Source organism: Arachis hypogaea, chromosome 11 (genome assembly GCF_003086295.3).
Source record: "Arachis hypogaea cultivar Tifrunner chromosome 11, arahy.Tifrunner.gnm2.J5K5, whole genome shotgun sequence".
Taxonomy (NCBI): domain Eukaryota; kingdom Viridiplantae; phylum Streptophyta; class Magnoliopsida; order Fabales; family Fabaceae; genus Arachis; species Arachis hypogaea.
In genome coordinates, this window is record NC_092046.1 from 59,719,830 (window position 1) to 59,736,584 (window position 16,755).

General features: G+C 38.0%; 1 protein-coding gene across 1 annotated transcript; it reads left to right on the forward strand.

The window, feature by feature from the left end:
- The first annotated feature begins 14,976 nt into the window (after positions 1–14,976).
- On the forward strand, positions 14,977–16,568 carry LOC140176124 (uncharacterized). The gene is made up of 3 exons (XM_072206007.1): positions 14,977–15,131; positions 16,009–16,248; positions 16,316–16,568. Exons 1-3 carry the CDS (start codon positions 14,977–14,979, stop codon positions 16,566–16,568), a joined length of 648 nt encoding a protein of 215 aa, XP_072062108.1.
- The last annotated feature ends 187 nt before the right edge of the window (positions 16,569–16,755 follow it).

Genomic DNA, 16,755 nt, shown 5'->3' on the forward strand with positions numbered 1-16,755 from the left:
TCTGTGGCATTTATGTATCCGGTGGTAATACTGGAAAACAAAGTGCTTTGGGCCACGGTCAAGACTCATAAAGTAGCTGTGTTCAAGAATCAATATACTGAACTAGGAGAATCAATAACACTATCTGAACTCTGAGTTCCTATAGATGCCAATCATTCTGAACCTCAATGGATAAAGTGAGATGCCAAAACTATTCAAGAGGCAAAAAGCTACAAGTCCCGCTCATCTGATTGGAGCTATGTTTCATTGATAGTTTGGAATTTATAGTATATTCTCTTCTTTTTATCCTATTTGATTTTTAGTTGCTTGGGGACAAGCAACAATTTAAGTTTGGTGTTGTGATGAGCGGATAATTTATATGCTTTTTGGCATTGTTTTTAGTATGTTTTTAGTTGGATCTAGTTACTTTTAGGGATGGTTTTTTTAGTTTTTATGTTAAATTCACATTTCTGGACTTTACTATGAGTTTGTGTGTTTTTCTGTGATTTCAGGTATTTTCTAGCTGAAATTGAGGGACTTGAGCAAAAATCAGATTCAGAGGTTGAAGAAGGACTGCTGATGCTGTTGGATTCTGACCTTCCTGCACTCAAAGTGTATTTTCTGGAGCTACAGAACTCAAAATGGCGCGCTTCCAATTGAGTTGGAAAGTAGACATCCAGGGCTTTCCAACAATATATAATAGTCCATACTTTGGCCGAGTTTAGATGATGCAAAAGGGCGTTGAATGCCAGTTCTACGCTGCAGTCTGGAGTTAAACGCCAGAAACACGTCACGAACCAGAGTTGAACGCCAAAAACACGTTACAACTTGGCGTTCAAGCACACACCAAGTGGGCCCTGGAAGTGGATTTATGCATCAATTAGTTACTTCTGTAAATCCTAGTAACTAGTTTAGTATAAATAGGACTTTTTACTATTGTATTTTCATCTTAGGATCTTTGGATTATCTTTTGATCTATTGATCACGTTGGGGGCTGGCCATTCGGCCATGCCTGGACCTTCATCACTTATGTATTTTCAAACGGTAGAGTTTCTACACTCTATAGATTAAGGTGTGGAGCTCTGCTGTTCCTCATGATTTAATGCAAAGTACTACTGTTTTATATTCAATTCAACTTATTCTGCTTCTAAGATATCCATTCGCACCCAAGAACATGATGAATGTGATGATTATGTGACGCTCATCATCATTTTCACCTATGAACGCGTGCCTGACAAACACTTCCATTCTACATGCAAACAAGCTAGAATGAGTATCTCTTAGATATCTAATACAGAGGACCGAGTCCGAGATATTAGAATCTTCGTGGTATAAGTTAGAACCCATGGATGGCCATTCCTGAGATCCGGAAAGTCTAAACCTTGTCTGTGGTATTCCGAGTAGGATCTGGGAAGGGATGGCTCTGACGATCTTTAAACTCGCGAGTGCTGGGCGTATTGGCAGACGCAAAAGGAGGGTAAATCCTATTCCAGTATGATCGAGAACCTCTAGATGATTAGCCATGCCGTGACAGAGCATTTGGAACTTTTTCACAGAGAGAATGGGTTGTAGCCATTGACAACGGTGATGTCCTATTTAAAGCTTGCCATGGAAAGGAGTATGAAGGATTGGATGAAGACAGTAGGAAAGTAGAGGTTCAGAGGAACGAAAGCATCTCTATACGCTTATCTGAAATTCTCACCAATGAGTTACATAAGTATTTTTATCTTTATTTTCTGTTTATTTATTATTTATTTTCGAAAACTCCATAATCAATTATTATCCGCCTAACTGAGATTTACAAAATGACCATAGCTTACTTCATACCAACAATCTCCGTGGAATCGACCCTTACTCACGTAAGGTTTTATTACTTGGACGACCCAGTGCACTTGCTGGTTAGTTGTGCGAAGTTGTGAAGTTATGTTTGGACCATGGTATTGTGCACCAGTTTGTTGGCGCCATTGCCAGGGAGAGAACGAACAACAAATTTTACAACCTGAGTAACAATTTCGCATACCACAAGCTCATAGCAAACTCAAATGTAAAGTGCAGAGGAACAGGAAGATTTAAATTGCATGAAAGTAAATTGGAAGCAATGGGAACAGAAAATTTAAACTCAAACTCAACGCAAATTGAATTGAAAAATTGCAGAAGAGGAAATTGCAGCAGAGAGATGTAAGAAATTGAAATTTTGCATAAACTGAATTCAAGATTGAAAAATAGAAAGTGCAGAAAAACCATGCTCTTTTAGTGAATAATTGGGAGAAAAGGGTGATAAAATCCCCTAAATTCAGCATAGAATGCACCACGAAATAGTGGTGCATCAAATCTCTCCACACTTAAACAATAGCATGTCCTCACGCTTAACCAAGAAAGAGGCAAAGGGTACTATCATTTATTCTAATGTAAACTATTTAAATGCAATCTATCTATATGCAACTATCTAAATGGATGCAATGGCTTGGTCAAAATAAATCAATTTCCAAGAAAACCAATATAAGCATAAGGGCTAAAGGTATTAACAACCAAGTCAAACCGCAATTGAATTGAGTTATTAAAGATTTTACAAACTTGCAAGAAAAGTGATAATCATGGGTGAAAACATGTAATTGAGCAATCGAACCCTCACCGGATGTGTATCCGCTCTAATCACTCAAGTATATGGGGTTGATTCACTCAATTCTTCCCTAATCATGCTTTCCAAGATTTATTTTTCATCTAACAATCAACATTATTTCATGCATGCATACAAATATCATGAGGTCTTTTCCATAGGTTGTAATGGGGCTAGGGTTAAGGTAGGATTGTATTTGATTAAGTGGACTTGAAATTTGAATCTTTGATTAACTTAAACTTCCCACCTAACCTATATAGCAACCTATACAATTTCAAAGCTAACCTAGATACCCATTCTTCACTTTTTCACACACTCATGCATTCTTCGATTTTTATCACAACTCATATGCATTGATTATTATTGGACTTCACTTTGGGGGGATTTTGTCCCCTTTTTATTACTTTTCTTTTTCTTTCTTTTCCTATTTTTTTCCTTTTTTTTTATATATATTTTTTCTTTTTATTCATAATTTTTTTTATTTTTATTTTCTCATTTTTTTTCTTTTTGCAATGAAGTATATACAAAAGTATCAATGCATATAGTTTTACATTTGATTAACACATGAGCATGTATCCAATTCCCATGATTTCAATAAAGATACAACACACACCTTTTTCTCAACCAATGTCCTAAGTTTCCCCACACTTGAATGATACACACTCACTAGCCTAAGCTAATCAAAGATCCAAATAAAGGACATTTATTATTTTTCGCTTTAAGGCTTGTAATGTGCTAAATTAAAGAACAAAGTGGGTTAATCGTAGGCTCAAAGCTAGCTAACAATGGAAGATAAAAGGTAAGACTATTTGGATAAGTGAGCTAAATAAAATGATGGCCTCAATCATATAAATGCATGTATACACGAAACAATGGACATAAAGAATCAAACAAATCAAAGATTACAATCATAGAAAGAGAACAATGCACACAAGAAGGAAAATAAGTGGTTATATGATGTAACCACACAATTAGGCTCAAATCTCTCATGCTTGTGTTCTCAGCTCAAAACATGATCCACAATGTATAATTCAAGCAAGTTCAATGAAAACTTTTTTACTCAAATCAATTAGGATGCCCTATAGATAGATTTCTTGAAAATTTTCATTTTTTTGACTAAGCTTATTATGTATATATATGCAAAATAAGAAAATGCAACATAAAAATCCTAAAAGACCTAAAAATGAAATATAAAAGTGTTGGGATTAGAAATTTGTCACCCAAAAGCGCCGACTGGTCAGACGACCTCCCCACACTTAAAAGTTTGCACCGTCCTCGGTGCATTCAAAGATGAGCAAGGAGGGTACGGTGACTTGCCAAGTTGCCACCTTCAGCTAGTGGATCAACCGGTTGCTGCATGTTCTTTCTTCCGCTTCCGTTTTAGCTTATAATGACTCATCCTGAAAATAGAAGGCAAGATAGTTAGAAAAGAAAATTCAAAAGCAAAGAAGCATACATTGTTGGAATGAGCTAATAATCACTAGAATCAAGTGAGTGGCCCAATGTGTGACGTTGATAAAAATAAGTGTGTGAGTTCTAAGATGCATGCGGTCTAGAACACACACTAGCATAAAAAGAACTATGTCAGAGTTCATCAAAATGGCGCCGTTGCCGGGGAATTGCAAATGAAATCTCATTGCAAATATAGTTCTAAACCAACAAAGAATCCTCTCATGCAAAAAAATATTTGTCACAAGTAACAAACCCCAATAAAAATAACCGAAGTATTCAAACCTCAGGTCGTCTCTCAAAGGAATTGCAGGGAAGTGTTCTTGCTATTGGTTATGGATTGTATATCTTTAGGGTTTCAGATAAGGAACATGAAAGAGAAATGACAAGAAAATAAAGGAAACTCAAATATTAAAAAGGTCTTGGCAAGGGTTGATGGTTAAGGATCTTTATCCTTGTTACTAACCACAACATGATATTTGTAAGGATCAATCTCATTAAGTCATCCTCTAACAAGTGAAGGAAAGTCAAATGAGCTACACCAATCCTAATCCATAAGTCCTAACCACTCACTAATTAGCTTAGTGGAAGCTAGAGTCAATGGACACCAATTATCGAGACTTGGACATTAGCAACTCAATTTCACCTAAGTTACCATCCCAAGCCAAGAACACAAAAATCTACTCTAACATCCTTCCAAGCATTTTGTCAAACACTTGGAATGCACAAAAGGAAAGCAAAATAAGATTGCAAGAAATGTAGATCTACACTACCAAAAGAAAGGAATTAACAACAACAACTCAAATCAACAATAAAGGAACATGAAACATAAATTGCATTAAAGAGAAATAGAAGAAACAAGAGTGCATCAACAACAAGTAAACAATTACAAGTAATGAAATACAAAACTAGGAAAGCAAGAGTAGAAGAACAAGAAATTGAAAAGGAAAAGTAAATCAAAGCATGAATTAAACCTAGATCTAAGAAATCCTAATCTACCTCTAACCTAATTCTAGAGAGAAGAGAGAGCTTCTCTCTCTAGAAACTAACTAAAGCATGATGTAAACTAAACTATGTGTTTCCCCTCCCCCCCCCCTTAACTCCTCTTCAATTCCACATGTAATAGGCTTAGAAAATGAGTTGGATATGGGCCTGGGAAGCCCAAAAATTGCCCTCAACGTTTTTATTTTAATGAAGTCACGTGCGAGCATCGACGCGTACGTGTGGGTCACGCGTACGCGTCGTTTGGCTTTTTGCTATCCATGCGTACACGTCATGTCACGCGTACGCGTCGCCATGCGACTTAACATTCCACGCGTGCGCGTCTGTTACGCGTGCGCATCGATGAATGCATCCCAAATCCTTAATTTTCTATAATTTTTCCACTTTGCATACTTTTCTCTTCACTCCTTTGATCCATTCCTAGCCTTTTGAACCTGAAATCACTAACACACACATCAAGGCATCTAGTGGAATCAAAGGTGAATTAAAATTAACCAATTAAGGGCCTAAAAAGTATGTTTTCACTCTTAAGCACAAATTTGGGAGAATATACAAAACCATGCTATTTTAGTGAATAAGTGGGAGAAAAGGGTGATAAAATCCCCTAAAGTCAGCCTAGAATGCACCACGAAATAATGGTGCATCAGTTATTAAAACCTTGCTGAGGTTTCTGTTGATCCTTCCATGAGAGGTTAGGATGATTTCTCCATGAAGGGTTGTAAGTGTTTCCTTATGGCTCTCCTATGTAATTCACCTCCTCCATGGTGGGTTGATCAGGATCATAAGCTTCTTCTTCAAGAGAAGCTTCCTGATTACTGCCAGCAGCAGTTTGCATCCCAGTCAGATGTTGAGAGATCATGTTGACCTGTTGGTCAGGATCTTATTCTCAGCGAAGATGCCATTCAGAGCTCAACTTCATGAACTCCTTTCTTCTGAGAGATTCCATGGTTTACAGGGTTTCTTTCAGAGGTGTACATGAACTGGTTGTTTACAACCATCTCAATGAGCTCTCTTGCTTCTACAGGTGTTTTCTTCAAGTGGAGGGATCCACCTGCAGAGCTATCCAATGAAATCTTGGATATTTCAGACAAGCCATCATAGAACACGCTTATGATGGACCATTCTGAGAGCATATTAGGAGGACATCTCCTGATCAGTTACTTGTATCTTTTCCAAGCTTCATAGAGGGATTCACCTTCTCTTTATCTGAAGGGTTGAACTTCCACTCTAATCTTGCTCATTCTTTGAGGAGGAAAGAACTTAGCCAGAAAAGCATTAACCAGCTTTTTCCAAGAGTCAAGACTCTCTCCAGGTTGGGCTTCCAACCACAGCTTATCTCTGTCTCTTACTACAAAGGGAAATAGCATCAGCTTGTAGACTTTAGGATTAACTCTATTAGTCTTTACAGTATCACAGATCTGTAAGAACTCAGCTAAAAACTTATGTGGATCTTCCATTGAAAGTCCATGGAATTTGCAGTTCTGCTACAAAAGGGAGACTAACTGAGGCTTAAGCTCAAAATTGTTAGTTCCAATGGCAGGAACAAAGATACTTTTGCTATAAAAGTCAGAGGTAGGCTTGGTGAAGTCACCAAGGACCTTTCTTGGCTCCTCTTGAGGTTTGGCCATGTCCTCTGTTTCTTGTTCAAAACTTTCTGAAAGGTCTCTTCCGGAGTGTTGTGTTTTAGCTTGTTGTAAATGCCTCCTCAGAGTCTTCTCAAGTTCAGGATCAGGAGTTAAGAGGGGTTCTATATCCCTGTTCCTGGTCATAAACGAGAAGAAAAGAACAAGAAGGAAAAGATGAAGACTTTTTATGCCAATAGACAAGAAGCTCCTCCTTAAAGTCAGATGTGCAGAAAGAAGAAGAAGAAAGAAAAGAAATAAAAGAGTAGAAGAATAGTTTGAAAATAGGGGATAGAAGTAAATAAAAGAAGATAGAAGATGAGAGAGAGAGAGAAGAATTCGAAAATAGATGAGAAGAGCAGAGTTAGTTTTGAAAAAGAAGAGAGAGAAGAAGAGAGATAGTTTTCAAAAATTAAGAAAGAGATGAGTTAGTTGGGTGATTTTGAAAAAGAAGAGAGAGAAGATAAGATATTAATTAAAAAAAAGGTTTGAATTTAAAATAATATATAAGATAAGATAAGAAAATATTTGAAGTTAAAATTTAAAATTAGAAAAAGACAAGATAAGAAATTAAAAAGATTTGAAAAATATTTTAAAAAGATAAGATTTTGAAATTTGATTTTGAAAAAGATTTAATTTTAAAGTTTGAAATTTGAAAAAGATAAGATGAGATTTTTAAATTTTGAAAAAGATATGATAAGATTTTGAAAAAGATAAGATTTTTTAAAAAGATATGTTTTTTTTTTTTTTTGAAAATTTTGATTTTTGAAAACTTGACAACTAAGATAAGATAAGATAAAATTTGAAATTAAAATATGAATTTTATTTTAAACATTTTGAAAATATAGTTAGAATAAAGTTAAAAAGATATTTTTTTATTTTTGAAATTAATGATGAAAGAGAAAACCACATAAAAGACACAAAACTTAAAATTTTTAGATCTAGCACCCCTTAATTTTCAAAAATTTTGGAGGAAAAGACTAAGGGACACCAAACATAAAAATTTTAAGATCAAAACACATAAAAGACTCAAGAACACTTTGAAGACTCATAAGAACACAAAGAACAAAATTCAAAAACTCGAAGAATACAAGAACATAACAAGAAAACCAAACTTGAAATTTTTAGAAAACTAAAACAAGAAAACACCAAACTTAAAAACTTGACACAAGCTTTAAATAAAGAAAAATTATTTTTGAAAATTTTTTGAAAGGAGGATACCAAAAAAAATTTGAAAATTGCTGTAATTAATAAATACTGAAACTCAAAGAAGCAAAAAGTTACCAAGAACAAAAGCACAACGCTCTAACCAATTGAACACAAAAATAAAAATATTTTGAAAGAGCTTTTTTTTTTAATTTTCGAAAAAATTGAGAAGAAGAAAACAAAGACTCAAATCCAAGTTATACTCTTGAAAAAATCAAAGACTCAACAAGAACATAAATTGTACAAAGAAAAGAAAAATATTTTTGAAAAGGTTTTTAAATTTTTTTTTTCAAAAATTTTTAAGAAGAAAACAAAAATTAAAAGACTCAAACAAAAATAAAAATTACCTGATCTAGGGAGCAAGACAATCCGTCAGTTTGTCCAAACTCAACAATCCCCGACAACGGTGCCAAAAACTTGGTAGCACGAATCCCCACACTTTCATACTATTGTACCAGCAAGTGCACTGGGTCGTCCAAGTAATACCTGAGCGAGTCAGGGTCGATCCCACGGAGATTGTGGTTTGAAGCAAGCTATGGTTATCTTGCAGATCTTAGTCAGGCAGATCAAAAGGTTGTTGGATATGGAATTGTATTAGGACTTTTGGATTCAGTAATAGGGATATGTTGAAGGATTGGAGTTGATTTGCCTTTCTGAATTAACTCTGGTACTACTATCTTCTCTGCTTGTGAATGATCTTCTTCTATGGAAGGCTGTATGTGATCAACGCCATGGGCCGTGGTCATTGATCTCCTCTACTACAGATTGAATGCTATTGGCCATGGTCATCCAATCTGACGAAGAGTGAAGCGCTAGCAAGTCATTCTCCTGGCGATCCTACTCAAAGTGCCACAGACAAGGTTGAATCTTTCGGATCAGAGAATGCTGCTTCTTTGGATTCTAGCCTATACCATAGAGACCCTAATCTCCCCAGAAATCGGCTGAAATAGTGTCTCAAGAAGTCCCTAACGAAGTCGTGGATTAACCGTCTGAGAGATGTATAAACATAGCTGTTGGCTCGTGCTTTCCAGTCACGTATTCACACGAACCCAAGTAGACGCGGGTATTTGTCAGGCACGTTCATCTTAATGTGATGAACAGAGCTAATTTGTCAGATCATCCTATTCACCACGATGAAGATCGGATATACATCTTAGAAACAGATCAAACACGGATCGGAGAAGAAATAGTAATACTTTTATTAATTCAAAGGACTCCGCAGGGCTCCTCCCCTCAACCTATGAGGTTTAGAAACTTATGCTGAAGTAAAAGACAATGATGAAATAAAAAATATGATCCAAAAGCTCTAAATTACATAAATTAAATCCCTTAAATACTAAACAGATGACTAGTAAGGGTAAAACAGTTTTTTAGTGCTAAAATCCACTTTTGGAGCCCACTTGGTGAGTGTTTGGGCTGAGCTTTGATGAGATCCACGTGTATTGAGGTCTATTGGACATGGAACACCAGCTAGGGGGTCTTCATTGGGCGTTTGGACACTGGTCTCTGCTTTTGGGCGCTGGACGCCTGGAAGGGGGCAAGAAGCTGGCGTTGGATGCCAGTTTTGGGCCTTCTAATCCGACGCAAAGTATAGACTATTATATATTGCTGGAAAGCTCTAGAAGTCAGCTTTCCATAGCCATGAAGATCGTTCCCTTTTGAGTTCTGTAGCTCTAGAAAAGCTCTTCCGAATGCAAGGAGGTCAGATCCGGACAGCATCTGCAGTGCTTTCTCTGTCTCTGAATCAAACTTCTGCTCCAGCTCCTCATTTTCAACCAGAAAATACCTGAAATTGTACAAAAACACAAAAACTCATAGTAGAATCCAAAAATGTGAATTTAACACTAAAACCTATAAAAACTCAAAAAAAACTAAATAAAAACTACTAAAAACTATATGAAAATGATATCAAAAAGCGTATAAAATATCCGCTCATCATATTCATATCCAGTGATTATTAGATCTTCCTTGAAGCCTGGAGAGGAAGAGGCGCTTATTACAGTGCTCAGGAGCCATAAAACAGCTCTTGGGTGGACCATTGGTGATTTAAAGGGGATTAGTCCCACCAAGTATATGCAGAAGATCCTTCTTGAAGTTGATGCTAAATCGATTGTGCAACCACAAAGGAGACTCTCCAACTATGAAATAGGTGGTCCAAAAAGAGGTAATGAAACTATGAGAAGCCGACATTATATACCATATTTCTGACAGCCCTTGGGTGAGTCCTGTGCAGGTAGTTCCCAAGAAAGGAGGGATGACAGTGATCAAGAATGAAAAGAATGAGCTAATTCCTACAAGAACCATCATCGGATGGAGAATGTGCATAGACTACAAGAGGCTCAACATTGCTACAAGGAAGGATCACTTTTCCCTGCCTTTCATTGATCAAATGCTTGAGTGGTTAGCTGGTCAGGCCTTTTATTATTTTCTAGATGAATATTCTGGATATAACCAAATTGCAGTGGACCCTCAAGACCAAGAGAAGACAGCATTCATATGTCCTTTTGGTGTATTTGCTTACAGGAGAATGCCATTTGGACTCTGTAATGCCCCAGCAACTTTTCAGAGATGTATGCTTTCAATTTTTTTTTATATGGTTAAAAAGTTTATTGAGGTATTTATGGATGATTTTTCTGTTTTTGGTAATTCTTTTGAATCCTGCCTTATGCATTTATCTCTGGTCTTGAAACGGTGTCAAAAATTAAATCTTGTTTTAAATTGGCAAAAATGTCATTTTATGGTTACAGAAGATATTCTTCTTGGACACTGGATTTCAAGCAAAGAGATTGAGGTTGATAGAGCCAAGGTGGAGGTAATTGAAAAGTTACCACCACCATCTAATGTTAAGGCAGTCTGGAGTTTCTTGGGTCATGTAGGATTTTACAGAAATTTATAAAGGACTTTTCTAAGATTGCTAAACCATTGAGCAACCTACTAGTTGTTGATGTTCCTTTTGTGTTTGATACTAAATGCCTGCGTGCTTTTGAAACTCTAAAAGCTAACCTTACCTCTCTGCTCCCATCATAGCTCCCCCTGACTGGAATTTGCCATTTGAATTAATGTGTGATGCTAGTGATTATGCTATAGGAGTTGTTTTAGGACAGAGGCATGGCAAGCTTATACATGTCATTTACTATGCTAGTCATGTGTTAAATGATGCTCAGAAGAATTACACAACTACAAAAAAATAATTATTAGCTATTGTGTATGCTATTGATAAGTTTAGGTCCTATTTAATTGGTTCTAAGGTTATTGTTTATACTAATCATGCTGCTTTGAAGTACCTTCTAACCAAATAGGATTCTAAACCAAGATTAATCAGATGGGTGCTACTCTTTCCGGAATGTGATATTGAGATCAAAGACAGAAAAGGGTCAGAAAATCAAGTAGCTGACCACCTTTCCAGGATTGAACCTAAAGAGGGCGTGCAACCACCCACAGCTGTGACTGAGACATTTCCGGATGAGCAACTGTTCCTCATTCAGCAGGCTCCATGGTTTGCGGACATTGCAAATTACAAAGCCATGAATTTCATTCCAAAAGAGTACAGTAAACAACAAGTGAAGAAGCTACTAACTTAAACAAAGTACTACTTTTGGGAGGAACCATACCTTTTTAGAAGATGCTCAGATGGTATAATCCAAAGATGTGTCCCAGATGAAGAAACACAATAGATTCTTTGGTACTATCATGGCTCTGATTATAGAGGCCACTTTGGTGGTGAAAGAACAGCTACAAAGGTCTTTCAGAGCAGTTTCTACTGGCCGACTCTCTTTTGGGATTCAAGAGCATTTGTGAAGAACTGTGACAGATGTGAAAGAGCAAGACTCTCCCTGCCACCCATGAGATGCCACAGCAAGGGATTCTTGAGATTGAGTTGTTTGATGTGTGAGGTATTGACTTCATTAAACCTTTTCCACACTCATATTCCAACAACTATATCTTGCTGGCAGTTGATTATGTGTCCAAGTGGGTGGAAGATGTAGCTCTACCTACCAATGATGCCAAAGTGGTGATGAGCTTTCTTCAAAGATATATTTTCAGCCAGTTTGGTGTCCCAAGGACACTCATTAGTGATGGAAGAAGCTACTTCTGTAACAAACAGCTACACTCACTTCTACAGAGATATGGAGTCCGTCACAAAGTCGCAACTCCTATCACTCTCAGACAAGTGGACAGGTTGAGGTTTCTAACAAAAAACTCAAGAGGATTCTAGAGAAGACCATCAGTACCTCAAGGAAGGACTGGTCTAGGAAGCTTGATGATGCTCTCTGGGCATACCGGATAGCGTACAAGACCCCTATTGGTATGTCTCCTTATCAGTTGGTCTATGGTAAAGCCTGTCACTTGCCAGTTTAGCTGGAGTATAGAGCTTACTGGGCAATCAAGTTTTTGAACTTTGATGCTCAAGCTGCCGGAATAAAAAAGATGCTTCAGTTGAATGAGCTTGATGAATTCAGATATTCGGCCTATGAGAATGCCAAGCTCTATAATGAGAGAACTAAGATATGGCATGACAAGAAGATTTCCATCAGAGTCTTTGAGCCAGGTCAGAGGGTACTTCTGTTTAATTCAAGGCTAAAAGTCTTTCCCGGGAAGCTGAAATCCCGGTGGTCAGGGCCATTTGTAGTAACTAGGGCATCACCGTATGGTCATGTAGAAATTCAGGAAGAAAATTCTGAACAGAAATTTTACAGTTAATGGCCAGAGGTTGAAGCACTATCTTGGGGGCGAGATTGATCACCAAAGGTCCGCTCATCTGCTGAACTAGCAGAACTCACTATCAAGCTAGTGACGTTAAAGAAGTGATTGTCGAGAGGCAACTCGATGTTTTTGTATCTTTTAGTTTGATTTATGTTGCTTTGATTGTTATTTATTTGATTTTTGTTGAGATTCTACTGTTTTTCCTTTGTTTTACATGTGTTTGGATCATGCAGAGTAATTAGAACAGGAATAAGAATCTAAAAATAGAGTTTCGACACCCTCGAGTGTTTTGATTCGGGAAGGGTGGCGCCTAACTTGGCTCCATGAAGTTAGGCGCCACATCAAGCGTTGGAGGTCTATTCCATTCAGGCACCTTGGAGTTAGGCACACCATATAGTGAAGTTAGGCGCCAAACCAAGGGGGTAGCCTTCCATTCCATTTAGGCACCTTGAAGTTAGGCGCACCAAATTCTCAAGTTAGGCGCCATGGTTGAGGACTGAAAAGAAGTTAGTCGTGGAGGCAATTGATGTGTTCGAGAGCCCTCAAGTTAGGTGCTCCAATGTTAAAGTTAGGCGTTGTGTACAAGCTTTGACAAGGGGAGTTAGGCGCAAGAAATCCTAAGTTAGGCGCCATGAGGATTGCAACACATGAAGTTAGGCGCGGGGGATGTGAAGGCAGCATAAAGTTAGGCGCGGGTGAAGAAACCAAGTGAAGTTAGCGCCCAAAATCATCAAGTTAGGCGCAAGGCTTCGTTCTCCATCCAAGTTAGTGCCACTTGTAACACCCACCCCCTTCACCAATTCAGTTCCAAATTTCTCACCAATTCCATACCAAATCCTGCCCCAAATCATGAGATTCGGCCCCCACCCCTCCCAATAAATCAAAGATCCTTCCCCCTTTTTTCAAGCCCTGACCCCTTTACCCTATACCCATGTCCTTGTCCCCTTCCTCATCCAACAACCGGTGATCCCTGCCCCTCCACCCCTCCCAACACCAGCTCCCCTTCCAAGACCAACCCTTGACACCCAACCTTCCCCAAGAACAGCTTGTGATTGCCTCCCCCACCCAAGACTAAACCGTGATCAACCCTCAACGAAACCCCACCCCAACCCCTCTATTTAAACCCTCCTCCATCCCTCTTTACCCCACATACCTCAACATACTCCCCGCCCCTCTTCGAAGACCAACCACCTTCTACCCCCACTCCCCTCTTTATCCCCATCACAAATCCACCAAACACAACCTCTGAATCCCCTTCCCTTCTCACCAACAACAACCACATCCATCCCTTTCCACCCAACCCCATCCATACCACCATCATAATCTGTCCACCCATCCCCTCTCGTCCCTTGTCCTTCAACCTTCTTTTGTCTTTCTTGATTTTTAATTAAAAAAAATATCAGAAAAGAAAACTTTTAGCATTAATTTTTATTTTCTGCTTTTCTTTTTCACTTTCTTGCTTCACCATCTCCTTCCTCCCCATTGTATTTCTCTAAATTGTTCAGGGACGAGCAACAGTTTTAAGTTTGGTGTTGTCGCTTTGCCCGTTTGTTTTCTCTATTTTCTGTAATGGCACCCAAAACTAGTACACCTTCAAAGAAAAGGAAAGGTAAAGAGCCAGCCACCAATTCTCATGATACACACAGGTTCAGATCCAAGCTACATGAAAAATATTTTTATGATCATACTTACAAGAGGGCTGTGACTCCGGAAGTGAGATTTGCACTGAAACCGGATGAATATCCGGAAATTCAATTTGAAATTGAGAGAAGAGGGTGGAATTTTCTATGCAACCCACACACAGAGGTTGGACAATTGATGGTCCAAGAGTTTTATGGAAACCTCTGGGTCACATACAAGGATGCTGAGGGGATCAATGAGAAGAATTATCAGAGTTATGTGAGGGGAAAAGTCATTGAGTTCTGCCCAAGAGACGTCTGCCGAGCTCTTCATCTGCTGGGTCCAGATCATCTGTCTGCATGTTACAATGAGAGGATTCATAGAGACCAAGAACTGGATCTAGTTATTGAAGCATTATGCATTCCAGGTTCTCAGTGGAAGATAGGTGCTGAGGGAAAGCCAAACCACTTAAAGAGCACTGAGCTCGTTCCTTTAGCTAGGAGATGGTTGGACTTCATCCGAAGGTCTATCATGCCCACTAGCAACCGGTCTGAATGCACTATGGACCGGGCTGTCATGATTTACAGTATCATGAAGGGAGAAGTGGTGGAGGTGGATGATATCATTCCAGAGCAGATATACAACATTGCCTCTAATCCACTCAAGAAGGCTAGGCTCAAATTTCTACATTTGATTTACCGCCTGTGTGAAACAGCAGGGGTATAGGTGGAGAATGACTTTTCCATTTCTGTTGAGAGACCAATCCCCAAGAAGACCATGGAGACTTACAGGGAACAGCGCAGGGTCCACAGAGAAGAGCAGGTTGAGGAGGAAGCTCAGCAGGATCAGCCACCACTGCCTCAGGGACACTACTTCCCACCTCAGGAATACTGGCAGCAGCTCACCTTCTCTATTGAGCAGATGAGGATCGCGTAGGATAGCCGTTGGCAGCAGTACACTGCATCTATTGAGGAGATGAGGGTGACACGGAACAGCCGTTGGGAGCATCTCACCACTGCCCTTGATCAGATGAGAGCTGCTCAGGATTCTCAGCGCCAGGAGATTTCTCAGCTGAGATAGGATTATAGCCGCCTGAGAGGACCATGTGGATCACAACCAAAGGAGAGAGATCCCCACCATGGAGATTGAGGTGGCTTAAATTTGTGTAGAATTTTGAATTATTTATATTAGTCAATTAACTTAGGTTTATAATTTTATCCTATTAGTAATGGAGAAATATTTCAAAAGAACATCATCGTTGGAGGTTGGATCCCAAAATAATTCGTCAGCCTCTTCTAACAAAAGGAGGTTTTTAGAATTCGAAGTAAAGAGTTTTATAACAGATCCAGGACAATGACCAAAGATTTCAAGTTATCATCCGAATGACAAAGACAAATTTAGGTGTGCATATTTGCAAAAAAGTCCTTGTCAACCAAGGACTCATGATTTCCTACAAACTGCTTGTGGTTCTTCTTTTCAAAGATTTAATCAAAATTTGTTTGATGACTACGGTAACTGGTTAGAGTATAATATATCAAAAGATGTTATTTTTTGTCTTTGTTGTTATCTTATAAAACTTGAGACTAAAGGTGATGATGGTTTTTTAACTAATGGCTTTTCAAATTGAAAAAAAAAAGAGAGACTACAAACGCATGTTGGGATTCATGATAGTGCTCATAATCAAGATTGGAGAAAATGTGAAGCACTTATGAAGCCAAAACAACACATCAATACTGCTATTGAAAAATAATCTGAGCAAGCTAAAAAGAATTATCAAATTCACTTGACAGCCACAATTGATTGTATTAGATTTCTTTTGCGACAAGGATTGTCCTTTCGTGGTAACGATGAGACAGATGATTCTGTTAATCAAGAAATTTTTTTGGAACTTCTAAACTTTCTTGCGCAACATAATGAAGAGATTGATCGTGCTTTCAAAAATACTAGTGGGAATCTTAAACTAAGAGCACCCTCAATTAAAAAAAAAATTGTAAGAGCTGTTACAAATGAAATGACAAAAGTTATTGTTAATGATCTTGGGGATGAATTGTTTGCTTTTTTTTATTTATGAAGCCTGCAATATTTCTATTAAGGAGCAAATGTCAATTTGTTTAAGGTATGTGAACAAAGAAGGGAAAGTTAGGGAGCATTTTCTTGGTCTTGTTCATGTTTCTAATACCAATGCTTTATCTCTAAAATTAGCATTGGAGTCATTATTAGAAACATATAATTTAAGTTTATATAGAATACGTGGACAAGAATATGATGGTGCAAGTAATATGCAAGGAGAATTTAATGGTTTGAAAGCTTTGATGTTGAAAGAAAATTCTTATGCTTTCTATGTGCATTGCTTTGCCCACCAACTTTAGTTAGCTCTTGTAATGGTTGTAAAAAAAAAAAGTTAAAATCGCTTTGCTTTTTAATTTATTAACCAATTTGTGCAATGATGTTGGAATTTCGTGTAAACGAAGAGATATGCTTTGTGATAGTCAAGTGATTAAAACAATTGAAGCATTACAAAGTGGAGAAATTTCTAGTGGACGTGGTTTGAATCAA